The following is an 18,854-nucleotide window of genomic DNA, read 5'->3' on the forward strand; positions in this document are numbered from 1 at the left end:
CAGGATGCGGAGACTGCTTCCCAGTGGGAAAGATTATGCAACAACCTGATAGCATCAGATTACAAACAACCAAGGTCTCCTAGGAGCCTGGATGCCAAATTCAACAGAATGTTTCCTCATCACCAAGGGGGAGGAAGGAACAGTTCTGCTCTTCAAATAAAACAAGAAAAGATTTTCCAGACAGAGGAGCAGTCAGTTAGGGGAAAAACAAGGTGTTGGTTCTGTCCCGGGTAGGAAACAGATCTGGCATGGAGAAGGGAAGGCGGCTGCAGTGAGAGCCAGGCCTCCTGGACCAGGCTGCGGGCTCAGAGACAGCAGGGGTGACTAACTCGTGCCCTTCTTCTTCGGGAGAAGGCAGGGCTGCTTTGCTCTGCCTCCGCCCCAGTTCTGTGTCTCCTCGCCCCTGCAGGGCACAAGCCAAGTGGAGTATTCTCAGTCCACACGCACGGGGTGAAAAGATGACTCCAGGAGACGCTGCCTCATCCCATCAGCTGAGCGGGGCGGTTCAGCCAGGAAAGGAAAGGGAAGAGAAGCAGGGGGGCCTGGGGGCCCTGAGAACAGGGGAAGACAGCGCGTGGCCTGACGCAGCAGCCTGGCTTCAGGGAGAAAGTTGCACGACTCCGGTACTGTTTGTCCTACCCCGTTGCGAAAACATTGACTGCCTTCTCTCTTTCATCTACTCTTGAGTCTGGCCCCCGTACAGTGAGCCGTGCAGACATCCCACTGATGGGAAACTGGGTGAGGAGGAGCAGGTGGCCAGAGGGACCCCAGCCCCTTTGACTCACAGGACATGGCCACCTGCCGAGCAGGGAGCTGCCTGGCTTCCCAGAGCCTCAGCAGCATTCCAGGCAGAGAGGAAGATGGAGGCTATGGCATAGTTAGTTGACAGGAAGCTGCTTTGGAGAATGAGGAAGAAGAAGTGTTGACCCCCAGGCAGCAGCCTTTCAGGCAAAGTTCACTTTCAGACTCCCAAGAAAGGAAAGGAATGGCGTCCAGCCCCAGCCCGATCATGAATTTAAGTGCTGTCACCCACCAATCCCACATCAAGCCACAGAGTTAGTGGGAAGGCCTTGCCCCAAAAAAGAATGTTATCTTGAGGTGCCTGAAATTCAGCTTCAGAACAATGTTTCCCAAGAGACCCTGAACATTTTAAAGTTATCTGCATGCGATTTGTTGCCTGATCCTTTAGTGAGGGAATCTTTTTCAGGGTGTTTGCCAGTCCCCTTCTAGAGCTTCTACGGGTGGGGTCCTGTCAGGTTGTTTCAGCTAGGAATTAAGAAATTGAGTCTAATGGGGGTTATCATTAGAGGCCAGGCACAAGGCTGGGAGCGTCCCAGGCAGTACCCCCACTGATTTTCCCAATAGTCTGCGGAGAATGGTCCACGACTCCACCTAACAAGAAGAGGATGCTGAGCCCTGAGCTGAGTCAAGATTTAAGCCCAGCCTGAGCCTCCAAACCCTCTCTGCCTCCCACAGATGTAGAAAGATTCAGACTGTCTCAAGAGCTAAAGACTTTTTCCTTGACAATTACTAGGTTCAAAGAGCAAGATAGGATTCTCCAGGTGGCTGAGCCGTCGCGCATAACCAGGTGTGCGTGAGAGCAGTCACGTGGCTTGGGGAATGAGCCAGTGATGGTCAGAGGATGTGGGCCCCTCCATTGCTGGCTGGCCTCGGGGATGCCTTCCATTCTCGTTGGCCTCAGTTTCCTCATTTGTCCAATAAGGTGGCTGGAATAAAGATCGCTGAGGTCGGCCAGGCATGGTGACTCACGCCTGTAATCCTAGCACTTTGGGAGGCTGAGGCGGGTGGATCACTGGAGGTCAGGAGTTCAAGACCAGCCTGGCCCACATGGTGAAACCCCGTCTCTACTAAAAATACCAGACATGGTGGCGGGTGTGGTGGCGCACATGTGTAATACCAGCTACTCAGGAGGCTGAAGCAGGAGAATTGCTTGAACCTGGGAGGTAGAGTTTGCAGTGAGCCAAGATCGCACCACTATACTCCAGCCTGGGCGACAGAACAAGACTTTGTTTCAAAAAAAAAAAAAATGACTGAAGTCTTTTCCAACTTTGGCATTCTTTGAACTTGGGGATATTCCTGGAGATTTTGTCACTGGCTTTTCTCATTGGTCATTTTTGGATCAGTGGAAATGAGACTGGTACTTGCCCTTCTCCTTGTTCTCAGCTCCCCTGATACAAGAGGGATCTTTTAAAACAATTGACTAGTATGCTGGAGGGGGAGTGGGAAGTGGTGAGCAACTGTTTAAAGGATATGGGGTTAAACAAAATAAATATATATTTTTTTAAAAGCTAGGCATAGGCCAGGTGCAGTGGCTCACACCTGTAATCCCAACATTTTGGAGTTTCACACCAGCCTGGGCAATATAGCAAGACCCTGTCTCTACAAAAAAAAAAAAAAAAAAATTTAAAAAGGAAAAGAAAAATTAACTGGGTATGGCAGTGCATGCCTGTGGTCCCAGCTACTTAGGAGGCTGAGGTGGGAGGATTGCTTGAATCCAGGAGGTTGAGGCTGCAGTGAGCTGTAATGATGCCACTGCACTCCAACCTGGGCAACAGAGCAAGACCCTATCTCAGAAAAAAAAAAAAATGCAGGGGGCGCAGTGGCACACTCCTGTAGTCCAAGGTACTCAGGAGAATGAGGTGGGGGGATCCCTCAAGCTCAGGAGTTTGAGGCTGCAATGAGCTATGATCGTGCCACTGCACTCCAGCCTGGGGGACAGAGCAAGACTATATCTCTAAAATATTAATAAATAAATTAATTAAAGGATATAGGGTTTCCTTTTGGGGTGACGGAAGTGTTTTGGAATTAGACAGACATGGTCGTCACACAACATAGGGAAGGTGCTAAGTGCTACTTAACTGAACAATTTAAAATGTTAATTTTATGTGATGTAAATTTCACCTCTATATTTAACATTAAATAATGTCCCTCCCGCTCTTAAAATCTTCCCATGGTTCCACATTTCCTTAGAATAAAAGCCAAACTGAAAAGATCGTTGAACGCTGGCCCCATCTCTCGCTATTCTCCTTGGTCGCCACAAACTCCAGACTCACAGACACAGGGGCAGCTCCAGGGAGCGGCTCCTACTCCCTGATGTCCCCACCTCTGCCCGGGCTGCTGCCCTCGCCCAGAGCCTCTTCTCCTGCCAATCCCTGGCTGTCTCCTACTCATTCTTCAAAACGCAAACCATCCCCAGGGAAGCCTATTTGCTACCCAATATAGTAGCCAGTAGCCACATATGGCTACTGAGACCTGGAAGTGTGGCTGGTGTGACCAAGGAATTGAATTTTAATTGACTTGTATTAATTTTAATTTAAATAGCCATATGTGGCTAGTGCCTGACATACTGGATTGTGTAGCTCTAGACAGGTGGTTCTCAAATTTTAACCTGCATTATCACCCAAAGGACTGGTTAAAACACAGATTCTTGGAACCCATCTCAAGTGTTTCTGATTCTTTTGGCCCAGGGTGAAGCCCTAAAATTTGTACTGTTAACAATTTCTCAGGTGGTGCTAATGATGCTGGTTGGGGAACCACACTTTGATAACCATTGGTCTAAAGTTGAAAGTTCTACACTCAGATGATTCTAGACTCACGGTCTAGATGTAGACGTTCTGGACTGGTGGTTCTCAACGTTCAGTCCCTGGACCAGCCACATCAGCATCACCTAGGAGTGCCTTAGAAATGCAAAATCCCCATCGGCAACCCAGCCCTCTTGGGTCAGAACTGTATGTTAGCAAGATCCCCAGGGGACGGTCTGCACACTTTAATTTTAACATCAAAAAAACACTGTTCTAGACTGTCATTCCTTGTGGTTGGAGCTTTGTTGATCTTTGTAGCACCAGCACTGAGCATAGTTCCTGGCACACAGTAGGTGCTCAATAGGAGGAATAGAAAACAGTAGGCGCTCAACAAATGCTTGCAGGAGGAAGGAAGGAAAGGAGAGATGGAGGTTGCCCAGCTAGTAAATCTATTTTTCTTTTTCTTTTTTCTTTTTTTTTTTTTTTTTTGACAGAGTCTCACTCTGTTGCCCAGGCTGGAGTGCAGTAGTGCAATCTCGGCTCACTGCAACCTCCTCCACCTCCGAGGTTCAAGTGATTCTCCTGCCTCAGCCACTCGAGTAGCTGGGATTACAGATGCCCGCTACCATACCTGGCCAATTTTTGTATTTTTAGTAGAGACAGGGTTTCACCGTGTTGGCCAGACTGGTCTTGAACTCCTGACCTCAAGCTATCTTCCTGCCTCAGCCTCCCAAAGTGCTAGGGCTACAGGCATGAGCCACTGCACCTGGCCAGCTAGTAAATGTATTTCTCATCATTCTCTCAAAGAATGGGGTCCCAGTCCACATTCTTAAGCCTGACTCACTATTTCAAAACTGCCTCATAAAGGGAGAAGAGATCAATAAGGCAAGTCCTCAGATAGGAGATCAGCAGGTCAATTCTTCTCCCCACGGAGAAGCCACTTACTTGCAGATCCTTTCCCCTACATCCATGGTCTCCACACCTTCTGGACTTTTAACCATGGGGCTTCTGACACCAGGCTATTCCAGGCTTTCTAACTGAACACTGAAGATGGCAGCCTGGCCCAAGGGTGTCCCAGGTACAGAAAGGAGGAATTGTAATCAGCTAATGCAACAAACCACTCCCAGTGTATGCTGTATTTCTCTAGGCTCTTGTTTCTTGACACACCTCCATTTACCTCCAGTCCTCCTTAGCATCTTCTCTTGACCCAGCTCTCCAGAAATCACAACTAAATCACAGCATTTTTTAACTGAAGAGGACCAAAAAGATCTATGCATATATAGAGAGAAAGAGAGAGAGTGAGAGTGAGAAACACCAATACTCAAAGAGATAAAATAGTCTGGTCACTGAGAAGGTTAGCAGGAGGTGGTACTCAGCTCTCCTGACCCCTGACTCAAATTTCCAGACACAAGTTATGGCCACAGTCCAGCAGCCACTTGCTCCTAAAGTTCTCAAGCTATCTGATCCAAGGGACATCAGGTTAAAATTGAAAAATAGGCCGGTCGCGGTGGCTCACACCTGTAATCCCAGCACTTTGGGAGGCTGAGGTGGGCGGATCACCTGAGGTCAGGAGTTCAACACTAGCCTGACCAACACAGAGAAATCCCATCTCAACTAAAAATACAAAATCAGCCAGGTGTGGTGGCGGGTGCCTGTAATCCCAGCTACTAGGGAGGCTGAGGCAGGAGAATCACTTGAACCCAGGAGGCAGAGGTTGTAGTGAGCCAAGATTGTGACATTGCACTCTAGCCTGGGGAACAAGAGCAAAACTCCATCTCAAAAAAATAAAAATAAAAATGATAATGGCCGGGCATGGTGGCTCATGCCTGTAATCCCAGCACTTTGGGAGGCCAAGGCGGGTGGATCACTAGAGGTCAGGAATTCAAAACCAGCCTAGCCAACATGGTGAAATCCCATCTCTACTAAAAATACAAAAACAAAAACAAACAAACAAAAAATTAGCTGAGCGTGGTGGCACACACGTGTAATCCCAGCTACTTGGGAGGCTGAGGTAGGAGAATCGCTGGAGCCCAGAAGGTGGAGGTTGCAGTGAACCAAGATCACGCCACTGCACTCCAGCCTGGGTGACAGAGTGAGACTCTGTCTCAAAAAAAAAAAAAAAAAAATCAGCATTTGCTTCTCTGCACCAGAATCGAGGTGCACAATGCTTCAGTTTCTAGGTAACTACAGTTATCCTGCCAAACTAATACGATGAGGGGAGTACTAGTGGAGACCACCTGGAGACAGCTGAGGGCCATAGGTCAGGATTGAGTTTGACAGCAGGGAAAACAGCCTGATATAGTTTGGCTCTGTGTCCCCACCCAAATCTCACGACGAATTGTAATCCCCAGTGTTGGAGGAGGGGCCCGGTAGAAGGCGACTGGGTCATGAGAGCAGATTTCCCCTTTGCTGTTCTCACGATGGTGAGTGAATTCTCATTAGCCTTGGCTGTTTAAAAGTGAGTGGCACCTTCCTCTTCACTCTCTTCCTCCTGCTCCAAACATGTAGGACATACACGCTTCCCCTTCGCCTTCTGCCATGATTGTAAGTTTCCTGAGGCCTCCCTAGCTATGCTTCCTGTACAGCCTGCGGAACTGTGAGTCAATTACACTTCTTTTCTTTATAAATTACCCTGTCTCGGGGAGTTCTTTATAGCAATGTGAATTTATTTGATCTCTTGGAGTATTGGTGTTTCCATAGATAGATAGATAGATAGAAAGATAGATAGATGACAGATAGATGACAGATAGATGACAGATAGACAGATAGATAGATAGATAGATAGATAGATAGATAGATAGATAGATAGATAGAACAGGCAGACAGACAGACAGACAGACCTTTTTGGTTCCCTCTAATTCAAGAATGGTGCGATTGTGTGTATTAGTCTGTGGAAGAATACACAGTCCCAGATCTAAAATTCTGCCTCACACATTCCTCAATGGGGGTAATCTTGCCAGGCCCACCTCCGAACCCCTTGACACAAATACCTCCTAAACGTTTAATTTATATGAAACAAACAATACTGGTTTATTGAAGGGGTAAATTCACCCCTTCAACTCTCCCTCTGCTGCCCAGAGGTAATTACTGCTAATGTTTTGTTACCCTTTATTGATTTCAAGATTTTTTTGAGTCTACATATGATTATTTTTTATATAATAAAATCATACTTTACATATTGTTCCATATTGGAATCTGTTTTATTCATTAAAAAATATCTCATGTAAATGTTTCCAAGTCAATAAATATGAATTATTTTAGTGGTTCTTTGTTATTCCTTTTAATGGAGGTATAATAATTTCTTTAAGCACTATCTTCTTACTAGACACTTGGGTTATGTCCAACTATGAAAAAAAATTCACTGCAATGAGCATCCTTCTCGTATGTCATTTAGCATGTGCCTAATTATTTCCTTAAGACAAACTCTTACAGGAGGAATTGATGCATCAAAAGATATGCGTATTTTTCAAGCATTTGGTCCATATGTCAAATTGTCCCCGGCATGGCTGCACTCTCAGAAAGTGAGGTCCTTGTGGGAAAGCTCTCCCAGAGCAGATGGGAGCTGAGCTGGAAGTTGAAAGATGTTGAAATAGAGACAGAGGCAGCTGTGAGAAGCAGTATGGTACAGCAGGGTGAGTACCAACTTTAATTTCAATGGAAAACCTGGCTCCCTCCTCACAAACTGTGTGACACGGGCAAATTACTTACCCTCTCTGACCCTCTCTCTTTCTTCATCTGTAAATGGAGCTATGACTGCCACCCTCTCACTATTGTAAGAACTGTTACATTAAAAACCTTGCACCGTTGTGCACTAAATATTTTTTGAATGGATGAAATAAGTTAATGGTTGGATGGATGGATGGATGGATGGATGAATGAATTTTTAAAAAGGAAGGAGGAAGAGCAAGGGAACAGGAAGAAAGTAAAGACAAAGCACATTTGTTGGAATGTTCATAGACTGGCTTGTTGGGTGGAGGGCTGGTCGCCTTTGGGAAGTTCTAGGAGGAAAGGAGAGACAGGGATGGTCCAAACTGAGCAGTCGTTTTCTCCATCACAACCTGCTCCTTCTTCTCTGGGTGCTGGTGGCTGGTGAGCAAATGTGTCCCTATTTCACGATGATGACCCTAAGGCCCAGATATAAGTTGTTCCCCACCCAGAGGCAGAATCCCACACCCCAGCCTGGCCTCAGCATTGCAGTGGGATCCACCAGCCCCAGCTGAGCCTCTTACCTCGACGAGTTTGCCACACTCCGGTGAAGGCACCCACACTGCCCGCTAGCTCACACTTCTGAGCCCATGGGCCATTGTCTCCTAGAAACCAGAAAAAGCATAATGATCACCAGGCTGGTTGGACACTTTCGCTGACCCTCCCACTCTAGCCCTATCTCCCTGTGCAGAGCAGGAACTAGATAGAAAAAGGACTTATAAAGGCAAACATGGGCCTGGTGCAGTGGCTCACGCCTGTAATCCCAGCACTTTGGGAGGTGGAGGCAAGCAGATCACTTGAGGTCCGGAGTCCCAGACCAGCCTGGCCGACATGGTGAAACCCCTTCTCTACTAAAAATACAAAAATTAGCCGGGTGTGGTGACTGGCGCCTACAATCCCAGCTACTCTGGAGGCTGAGGTACAAAAAACACTTGAACCCAGGAGGCGGAGGCTGCAGTGAGCCGAGATCACGCCACTGCATTCCAGCCTGGGTGACAGAGCGAGACTCCATCTCAAAAAATAAGTAAAAATAAATAAATAAATAAATAAAGACAAATATGATTCCCACTCGTGAAGAACAACCTTTGATATAAGGCCTGTCTCTACAGGGCTTTCAGAGACAAGTGGCATTTTCTGCCCCAACCCAGCCCCATCGTGAGCCTCTTGCCTTCCTTGCCTTTCCTCCTCTTCCTTCCTCTTTCCTCCCTTGCCTTTCTGTAAGTTTTCAGCAATCTCATTGCCACCGTCATCAGCCTCAGTCCAGCGACTGTTTATTGAGCATCTGTTATGCACCCAGTGTTTCACATACATCGTCTCATAATCCTCCAACATGCTCTGGAGTAGATTCTGTTATTAGCTTAATTTTGCAGATGAGGAAAAGGAGGCTTGGAGAGATTAAGGGAATTCCCTCAGTAGTAGAATATAGATTCAAATCCTATAGGAGTTTATAACACCTTTGCTGCACGGTAGAGAGTATTGGTCTCTACTTGACCTGAAAGCAGTGCTTTTTTTTTTTTTTTTTGAGACAGAGTCTTGCTCTGTCGCCCAGGCTGGAGTACAGTGACACGATCTCAGCTCACTGCAACTTCTGCCTTCCAGGTTTAAGCAATTCTCCTGCCTCAGCCTCCCAAGTAGCTGGGACTACAGGCATGTGCCAATAAGCCCAGATAATTTTTGTATTTTTAGTAGAGACAGGGTTTTGCTATGTTGGCCAGGCTGGTCTCAAACTCCTGACCTCAGGTGATCCACCTGCCTCAGCCTCCCGAAGTGCTGGGATTATAGGTTTGAGCCACCACGCCTGGCCGAAAGCAGTGCTTTTAACCTCTGTGGTCACTCCAGACAGAAACCTAAAACACACAATGCATGTATGAGGCCTTTAAAGAGGCCACCAGTTCAGCTCACTAAGGCCACTCAGCCAAAAGACGTGACATGGGGAGTGGCAGCAAGCGGAATCTTTGGGACCAGGGAAGATGGAGAAGAGGGAAATCTCAGAACTGCACAAGGACAACACAGGCTCACAATGTCAATGTCATTCAATGGCAATTAAGAGCAATACCCAGATAGCCTGAATGGACACACAAGAGGCCAGCAAGGTGCCTGCTCTGTGTGTGCAAACCTTCCCAGGGACTTGGCCTTGGAGGCCCCAGTGCACAGGTGCTCAGCATGCAGGCCCGTAAGCCTTATCGGGGCCTCAAGTTCAAAGCAAGCTCCCTGACCTATGAAAGGGGATCACAAGGCCAGACTCTGCTCTTCACAGGTAATGTGCAAGTTTATCTATTAAATGGCAGTTAGGCTGGCTGGCTTTTATCACGTTACCTGTAAACCAGAGGAATGTGTTGTCCTTCGCTGTGTGGTCAACTTTGTCCTTGATCTGGCCAACCAGACCGTCCATCTCCCGGAGCCCTGCACCATACAGCCTTCTGCCCCGTGGGGCTGCTGGTAGCTGAGTCACAGGTAAGGGCACGTGCATGTGGGCCAGAGCCACATAGAGCAGGAAGGGCCTCCCGCTGGTGCTGAAACAGGAGAACCAAGAGGTGACTTTTCAGAAGGCTCTCCTGGCTTGTCTGGTGCCTCAGGGATCCTCCCTTTCCTCCAGGAGACTCCCCAAAGCTCCTTCTGCCCCATAGGCTCAGGAAGGACACATTTATCCATAACCTTCCAAGGAAATGTGAAAGCAATCCGGTGACCGATTAAAAATGAGAATTGTAATAATAGTTACTATCCCTTATCATTTACTGAGAGCTTATTATATGGGACTCACGTTGTCTAGGTTCATCCTCATCATAGCCCCATTTTTCAGATGAAGAATCAGAAGCTTAGAGATTAAAGGACTTGCCCAGGGTATGCAATTAGTTACATGTCCCAGTCTTGCTCTTAACTGCCACACTGTAAAGTCTAAGGCATACACACACACACACACACACACACACACACACACCTTTACATTTTATTTTGCAGCATCCAAACTATCCTGTCCATTCTCAGCCTCCTTCCTCCCTTCCTTCCTTCCTCCCTTCCTTCCTTCCTTCCTTCCTTCCTTCCTTCCTTCCTTTCTTTTTTTTGTTTTTTAGACAGAGTCTCACTCTTGTCACCCAGGCTGGAGTGCAGTGGTGCGATATTCTCACACTGCAACTTATGCCTCCTGGATTCAAGCGATACTCCTGCCTCAGCCTCCTCAGTAGCTGGGATTACAGGTGCCCACCACCACGCCCGTCTAATTCTGTATTTTTAGGAGAGACGGGGTGTAGCTATGTTGGCCAGATTGGTCTCAAACTCCTGACTTCAGGTGATCTGCCCTCCTTGGCCTCCCAAAGTGCTGGGATTACAGGTGTGAACCACTGTGCCTGGCCAGTCTCGTTCCTTTCTAAGAGATAAGTGGTTGTCTCGGGTTAATTACAGGAATTCCAAGGACACATATGACCACCAGGTAATATCTAGATCAGGGCTCAGTCAGAGGCCCCTGTTGTTCTGCTGCCTCTGTTGTAATCCTGATTCCCCTGGAAAGTGCAGAATGAAAGGCTTGGAGGGAGCTGGGGTGGCCTCCAAGCAAAGGTCCCAGCCTTACTCCCAGCCAAGAGCAGCTGCAGAATCACAACGGTGGCAGGGACCTTCAGGGGCCCCTCTCCCACAGATCCATCCACGGCGGTCTTTCAAAGGACACCAAACAAGGGTACTGGGAGAGTACAGAATCAACAACATTCCAGTGGGGGGAGATGCATGGCCCTTTCATACTTGTTCACCCAGAGATTCAGTTGGACCCAGGGGTCTCCTTAGCTCACCCTGGTTTACACCACCTCACAGCCTTGCTCTATAGCCACCTGTGCCCTCAAACTCCCCTGCATCCTGGCTCCCAGGGTCTGCCACCCAGGACTGTGCTTGCACTCAGTTCTCTTTGATAGGTATAAAACCCTGGACACAGGTCCCAAGACAGGGGCCTCTGCCTTCCCCATTTTAATTCACACTTTCTCTGCAACATTGCTAGAGTTGTGTTGTTCAGGGCAGCAGCCACAAGTCACATGTAACTATTTAGATTTAAATTAATGAAAATTCAATCATATTAGAAGTTCCATAGCTCACATGCTAGCACATGGGTGGACCTGGAAAATATTATGCTAAGTGAAATAATCCAGTCACCAAGAAGCAAATAACTGTATGATTCCACTTGTGTGAGGTACCCAGAATAGTCAAATTCAGAGAGAGAAGGTAGGATGGTGAGTGGTGGGGCACTAAGAAAAACTGGGCAGTTTATGTTTCATGGGTACAGTTTCAGTTAGCAAAAACGAAAAAGTTCTGAAGATGGATAGTGGTAATGGTTGCAAAACAAAGTGAATGTTTAATGCCACAGAACTTTACATTTAAAATGGTTAAGATGGTAAAATTTTATCATTATATATATATCTGTATATATTCATATCCACAGTAAAATACATACACACACACACACACACACACAAATTCCTAGCCACATTTCAAATGCTCAGCAGCAGCAGGTGGCTAGAGGCTAGCAGCTTGGACAGTGCAGACAGAAAACATCTCCATTCTTGCCGAGCTTTTTCGTATAGCACTGATTTGCAGTGCCTGGTGACCCCTCTCCCAGGGATGGTCACGTACAGTTGTGCAGGTTGTGGCCTACATCAGGACATCCTGCTGAGTGAATGGGTCCTGATTTCCAGCTTACAATCTACTGCCTTGGTACCCTGCACAAGGCAGTGCCTAGCCAGAAGGGGTGTCTTTTTGTAATTTTCAGGTAGATTCCATACTGCAGTGGTGCCTAAACCTGGCTCAAATTTCAAGAATTTTGCAAACCAGTTGTTAAACACGGCCATTGCTAAAAATTGAATTATATAAGTTTACAATTAAATAAATTTTATTTTTTTGCCAGGCGTGGTGGCTCACACCTGTAATCCTAGCTCTTTGGGAGGCCAAGGTGGGCAGATCACTTGAGGTCAAGAGTTTGAGACCAGCTGGGCCAACATGGCAAAACCCTGCCTCTACTAAAAAATACAAAAATTAGCCGGGCGTGGTGGCAGGCACCTGTAATCCTGGCTACTCGGGAGGCTGAGGCAGGGAGAACTGCTTGAAACCAGGAGGCAGAGGTTGCAGTGAGCCAAGATTGTACACTGCACTCCAGCCTGGGCAACAGAGCGAGACTCTGTCTCAAAAATAAATAAATAAATAATATTTTTTAAAGGTGGTACATTCTCACCATTTATCACTTCCTAATTACTACATTCTACTATGATGTATGCTCATGGGCTTATTTACATCTATTGTATCTGTGTGGTGGAAATAACACACAATGGCTTGCTACTGCCCATCATTTCTCAATGCCCCATTCAGTGACATCTCCATAGCTGGAAATCAGCCATGGTGACAGTGAGTATTTACACTCCAGGAATTGGCAAATGCTACAAGTTGCGGCTGTTTTCTTAGAAATCAGCTCACCGTGTGTATAGGTGAGGGGCGGTCCTGCTGTCCACCCTTCACCATCCATCATCATCTTCCAAATTCTCACCCATTATCAAAGTCACATTAGCACCCTGAGCCAGAAGCTTACAGAGAAGGGCAGTTATGAGAGATGGCAGAGCACAGGCTGATGAAGAGCACAGCCTTGAGAATCCTGCATCCAAACCTCCGGATTTGTTATTTCATGACTGTGTAGCCCTGGACAATTAACTTACCCTCGCCATCTATAAAATGGGGACAATCAGACCTCCCCAACAAAGTTGTTGTGTAACTTCCCACACTAAGCATCTAATAAATGGTAGCTTATTTTGTTGTTGTTTTTTGTTTCTGAGATGGAGTCTCCCTCTATCTCCCAAGCTGGAGTGCAGTGGCATGATCTCAGCACACTACAACCTCCAGCTCCCGGGTTCAATTAATTCTCCTGCCTCAGCCTCCTGAGTAGCTGGGACTACAGGCACGTGCCACTACGCCTGGCTGATTTTTGTATTTTTAGTAGAGATGAGGTTTCGCCATGTTGGCCAGGCTGGTCTCGAACTCCTGACCTCAACTGATCCACCTGCCTTGGCTTCCCAAAGTGCTGGGATTACAGGCGTGAGCCACTGCACCCGGCTGCTTCCTTGTTAATAATGTTGAATACATGCCAGCCGTAGTAAGTATAAATGGTGCCCAAGGGTGTACCTCTTTCCCTGCATCCTGATGCCAGGCTAGATTCCAAAACATGGCATCAGGCAGAGCCTACACAGACTAGTCCCTTGGGGGCATCTGTCCCGCAAGTCACCTCTTCATTATGCACCTGCGCTGAATGGAAACTAGAGTGAGGGACACCTGGTGCTTTAAAAAAATACTGACTATATCACAGTGTGACTCCACTTTTGTTTTTTAAAATATGTTCATTTCAACTATACCTTAATAAAACCAGGGAGACATGTTTATACACCAACATAGAAAGAGGCTAGAAGAACATAATCAGAGCTATTAAAACAGGTTATCCTCATGCCTGTAATCCTAGCACTTTTGGGAGGCCGAGGTGGGTGGATCACCTGAGGTCAGGAGTTCAAGACCAGCCTGACCAACATGATGAAACGCTGTCTACTAAAAATACAAAAATTAGACAGGCGTGGTGATGCGTGCCTGTAATCCCAGCTACTTAGGAGGCTGAGGCAAGAGAATGGCTTGAACCTGGGAGGCGGAGGTTGCAGTGAGCCCAGATTGTGCCACTGCACTCCAGCCTGGGCGACAGAGCAAGACTCTGTCTCAAATAGACAACAACAACAACAACAACAGGTTATCTCCGGGGTGGAATTCAGGGTGATTTTTTTTTGTTTGCTTGTCTCAGTTTTCCAAGATTCCTAAAGGGAACACGTGTTATTTTTGTGAGTAGAGAAGGAAAAAAACAAGTAAGATAACACAGGGAACATTCCAGGAGAGCAAGAGGATGCGGCAGGGCGTGGAGACACACTGAAGATTATGGTGCAGGGACAGCTAAGGGTGGGGAAAATCATCTGATCCGAAGTGGAAAAGGGCAGGTGAGAGGCACCCATCTCTAAAGAAGTGTCCCCAGATGGTGCCTAGGTGGAGGGAGGCAGGCCTGGAGCTGTAGGCAGGGCTTCCCTCATGCAGGGGGAAATGAATACTTGCAGCTGTCAGCCCACCAGCCTCTCTGGTGGTGGTTCCCTGGGGATGGATGGACAAGGGGTCTCTCTGAATTGGACTGCTGCAATAACCACTTGTCCCCCGCCCCACCATTTTGCCATCTTCCACTAGACCCTGGCATCACAGACAACCTTCTCTAACCCAGACTTGATCTGGCAGATCCCTATTTAGAAACATACTAGGGCTGTCAGGCACGATGGCTCACGCTTGTAATCCCAGCACTTTTGGAGGCCGAGGCAGTTGGATCACCTGAGATCGGGAGTTCAAGACCAGCCTGACCAACATGGAGAAACCCCATCTCTACTAAAAATACAAAATTAGCCGGGCGTGGCGGCGGGCGCCTGTCATCCCAGCTAGTCGGGAGGCTGTGGCAGGAGAATCGCTTGAACCCAGGAGGCAGAGGTTGCGGTGAGCCGAGATCGCGCCATTGCACTCCAGCCTTGGCAACAAGGGCAAAACTCCATCTCAAAAGAGAAAAAAAAAAGACAAAAGAAAAATAAGAAACATACTAGGACTCATTGCAGCCTGCAGGGTCAATCCAAACTCCTCACCCAGCCTTTGCAGTTTTCCCTATCTCGGTCCCTTCCAGCCAGACCTTCCTTCCCCCTCAAAGACTCTTGCTATATGCCAGTGTCCCAAGCACCTCACCTACTTCCTGTGCCTCATCTATGTTATTCCTCTCTCAGCAGTATTCTCCCTGTTATCTTGCCTAAAATCACTTCATCAGTTCTTAAGATCCAACTCCAAAGCCACCAACAGTCCTCCTCCTTTGCTCCCAGGTCACGGTTGGCTGCCTCCTCTCTGCCCCCATCCGTGCCATAGCCCTTTTCCCTGCTTCTTGCAGTATTAATAAGACACAAACAACCTGCATTAAAGCATGTTTTTACATATCTGGTTCCCCACTAGCCTGGAAATCACTCAGAGACTGGACATGTCTAATTCACATTCGAATCCCTGGCACAACAGCAGCACGTCACTGGGGCTGGAGAAAGTAACTCGTTCATTTAGTCATTCATTCATTCATTAAATATTTATTAAGCTCTAACTGGGCACTGGGGACAGAGCAATGAGCACAATAGATATGATTTCCACCCTCTTGGAGCTTAACATCTAATTAAGACCAGGAAAGAGAAAAAGGCAACTAAAAAATAAATAAGATGATTATTTAAAAATTGAGTATAGGTAGTGCATCCCAAATCTGAAAATCCAAAATACTGCAAACTCTGAAGCTGTCTGAGTGCTGACCTGACACTAAAGGAAATACTTATGGGAGGATTAGGGATGCTCAGCCGGCTAAGTATAATACAAATAGTCCAACATCTTTAAAAATCCAAAATCTGAAATACTTCTAGTCCCAAGCATTCCAGATAAGGAATACTCAGCCCGTAGGAGTGATGGAAGAGAAATACAAGGTGCTGTGAAAGGTGTAACAGGGGAACCAAATGGGGTTTGGGGTGTGGAGGGGAGGGAAAGATCCCCGAGACAGTGGGACCTGGAGGACGGTGTGTGGTGACCACACAAGGCAGAAAGCACAGCCCTGGGGGAGACGGTTGATATGGTTGCATCCCTATTCATTAGTTTATTTTGTCAATCACTAGAGATTTGTCTCCACATTCAAACAGGAGAAAGGAGAAAGAGGGGTTGGGGGTGAGTCTGGTCTTTGGATCTGAACCTGAATCCGTGATATAGGTTGGTGTCGGCTGGGAGCTGGGTGAGAGGCAAGATGCGGAGGAGGCAGCACCACAGCAGAGGCGCTTAGGCAAGCACAGGTGCCAGCAATGAAGGGGAGTAGCGAATCAAGGAAAACAGAGAATTCTGCAGATCCCAGGCATGAGCTCATGAAGACTGCAACACGTCGTTCGTCTCTGCATCCCGAGGACCTAGTTCCAAAAGATGCGTGTCCTGTGTCTTAGCCTGCTTGGGATGCTATAACAAAATACCACTCCCTGGGGTGGCTTAGTACACAACCATCGACTTCTCTCAATTCTGTTTTTGGGGTGTTTGTTTTGTTTTGTTGTTGTTGTTGTTGTTGTTTTGAGACAGTTTGGCTCTTGTTGCCCAGGCTGGAGTGTAATGGCATGATCTCGGCTCACTGCAACCTCCGTCTCCTGGGTTTAAGCATTCTCCTACCCCAGCCTCTCAAGTAGCTGATGTGCCACCACGCCCGGCTAATTTTTGTATTTTTAATAGAGATGGGGTTTCACCACGTTGGCCAGGCTGATCTCGAACTTCTTCTGACCTCATGTGATCCACCCGCCTTGGCCTCCCAAAGTGCTGGGATTACAGGCGTGAGCCATCATTCCTGGCCTCTTTTTTTCTTTTTCCAGGTTCTAGAATGCAGAAAGACTTTTCTGTTTGTTTGTTTGTTGTTTTGTTTTGTTTTTGTAGAGATGGCATTCTCACTATGTTGTGCAGGCTGGTCTTGAACTCCTGAGCTCAGGCAATCTCCTACCCTTGACCTCCCAAAGTGCTGGGCTTACAGACATGAGCCACCATGCCTGACTTTAGGTCTCCCAGTTCTAGAGGCTGGGAAGTCCATTGTCTGGTAAGGGGCTGATTATTGGCTTATTAGCAGACAGCTGCCTTCCCACTGCATCTTCACATGGCCAAGAGAGAGCACACCATAGTCTCTTTCTCTTCTTTTAATACAAACACTAATCCCAACATGGGGGCTTCACTTTCATGAGCTTATCTAAATCTTATTTCCTCCTAATGGCCCCACCTCCTAATACCACCCCACTAAGAGTTAGGATTTCAACGTGTAGTACATGACACCATGGGATATTGATTTGTTTGAAAGGTCTGATTTCAGGCCAGGCACGGTAGCTCATGCCTGTAATCCCAGCACTTTGGGAGGCTGAGGCAGGTAGATCACCTGAGGTCGAGAGTTCAAGACAAGCTTGGCCAACATGATGAAACCCCGCCTCTACTAAAAATGCAAAAATTAGCTGGGTGTGGTGGCATGCGCCTGTAATCCCAGCTACTTGGGGGACTGAGGCAGGAGAATTGCTTGAACCCAGGAGGCAGAGGTGGCAGTGAGCCAAGATTGCACCACTGCACTCCAGTCTGGGCGACAAGAGCGAGAGACTCAGTCTCAAAAAAAACAAAGAAATATCTGATTTGAAACATCCTGGGCCACTGCTCATTCTGATGCCCGATACACTCCTGCTTATTAAGCCCTGTATTCCCCACTAAGGCGCAATGCACGGTCCCAGACCTCATAAGGAACAGAGGCCCAGCTAGCTCTGGGACCCAGGAGCCCATGCCTTCTACCTGCTCCTTTGTCCTATTCAGAGCTTTGCCTGCTGCTTAAAAAACTCAGATCAAGCATTAGCAATCAGCACTGCTACCAGATGAAAGGTCTAAAGTCAAGTAAACTGAATGACCAGCAGTGATACCCAAGTACTACATCGAGGGTCTTGGGTGAGACACTAAAGCCAACTAAAGACCCAAGTAAAAACTCCCTAAGTCCTGGGCCCCCTGTCAGAGAAGAGTGGGAAGCCACACTCTAGGGATACCTGGTGGTTTTGACAAACAGGTCCAAGTTGGGGGAGGGGCTTGAGGCAGGGGCCAGAGTCATGGAGGAGGAAGGGCAAGGACCTGGGGGCCTTTTCTGCTGATGCTCAGAAAACCATTTGGCATGTGGAAATCCCAAAGAAATCAGCATTTCTGGGGATTTCCTTCTGTAATGTTAAATGCCAACAGGACTCGGGACTTTTCACTTAATAACCAGTTAATGAAGTAACAAAACTGTTCCCCTTTTTTGTATAATAAAGAGGCTGTTGGTTGATTGCCTTTTAACTGATTAATTAATGGGTAGATGCCCAGGCCCTATGCCCACTTCGGAGGGGGCATTAAACAGTCCCAAGTCCCCATTCCTTCTCCTAAGAACACAGTGTTGTTTGGTTCACTACAAAAGCAGAAGAGTAGCTGGAACCGAGTAACTGTCCCCACTAGCCTTGAAGCATCCATGTGCCATGGGGCACAGGGGCCTGAAACCATCCCAAAGATCCAGTGAGCTGGGAGACGCTCAAGCCTCCAGATGGGAGAAGAGGCTCTGCCCTTTCTACTCTTGAAAATCTGAAATAAAACAATAGTGTTCTCAGAAAGTCCTGATAAACCCTTAAGATGCAATGTCTGAAGCTACTTTTGAGATTCAATCCTTAAATAGGTTCTATTACCAAGAAAACAGGATGCCTGGACCTCCTGCATTGCTGCCTCTACCCTCCCTGCTGAGCTTCTAAAAACGTCCCATGTGGCTGAGCGAGGGGTGGGGGATTCCCGCATATTCAAGGGGCTGCTGTGATCACTACAGGTCGAGTCCCTTTTTAACTCTGCTCAAGTGGACAGCCATGCAGCACGTGTTTTCTTGCCCACTTAGGCTAAGGCTATAGAGAACACCAAGTTTCTTGGAGTCCATTGCCCTTGAGGAGTGGAATCCTGAGAGGAAGATAAGATGAACACATATGGGGTCGTTAGAAGGCAGCA

At 47.4% G+C, this 18,854-nt stretch overlaps 1 protein-coding gene across 3 annotated transcripts in view; it reads right to left on the reverse strand.

The window, feature by feature from the left end:
- The window catches only part of ARSG (arylsulfatase G), a 143,470-nt gene that overhangs the window by 30,848 nt on the left and 93,768 nt on the right, over positions 1 to 18,854 (reverse strand). For all 3 annotated transcript variants that reach the window (XM_033183866.1, XM_033183867.1, XM_033183868.1), the window contains 2 exons: positions 9,564 to 9,760; positions 7,772 to 7,852 (listed from right to left, as the gene is read on the reverse strand). In XM_033183866.1, the coding sequence (XP_033039757.1) occupies positions 7,772 to 7,852; positions 9,564 to 9,760 (278 nt within the window). The remainder of the gene's footprint in view (positions 1 to 7,771; positions 7,853 to 9,563; positions 9,761 to 18,854) is intronic.

Source organism: Trachypithecus francoisi, unplaced genomic scaffold (assembly GCF_009764315.1).
Source record: "Trachypithecus francoisi isolate TF-2019V2 unplaced genomic scaffold, Tfra_2.0 Lachesis_group20, whole genome shotgun sequence".
In the NCBI taxonomy this organism is placed as follows: Eukaryota; Metazoa; Chordata; class Mammalia; order Primates; family Cercopithecidae; genus Trachypithecus; species Trachypithecus francoisi.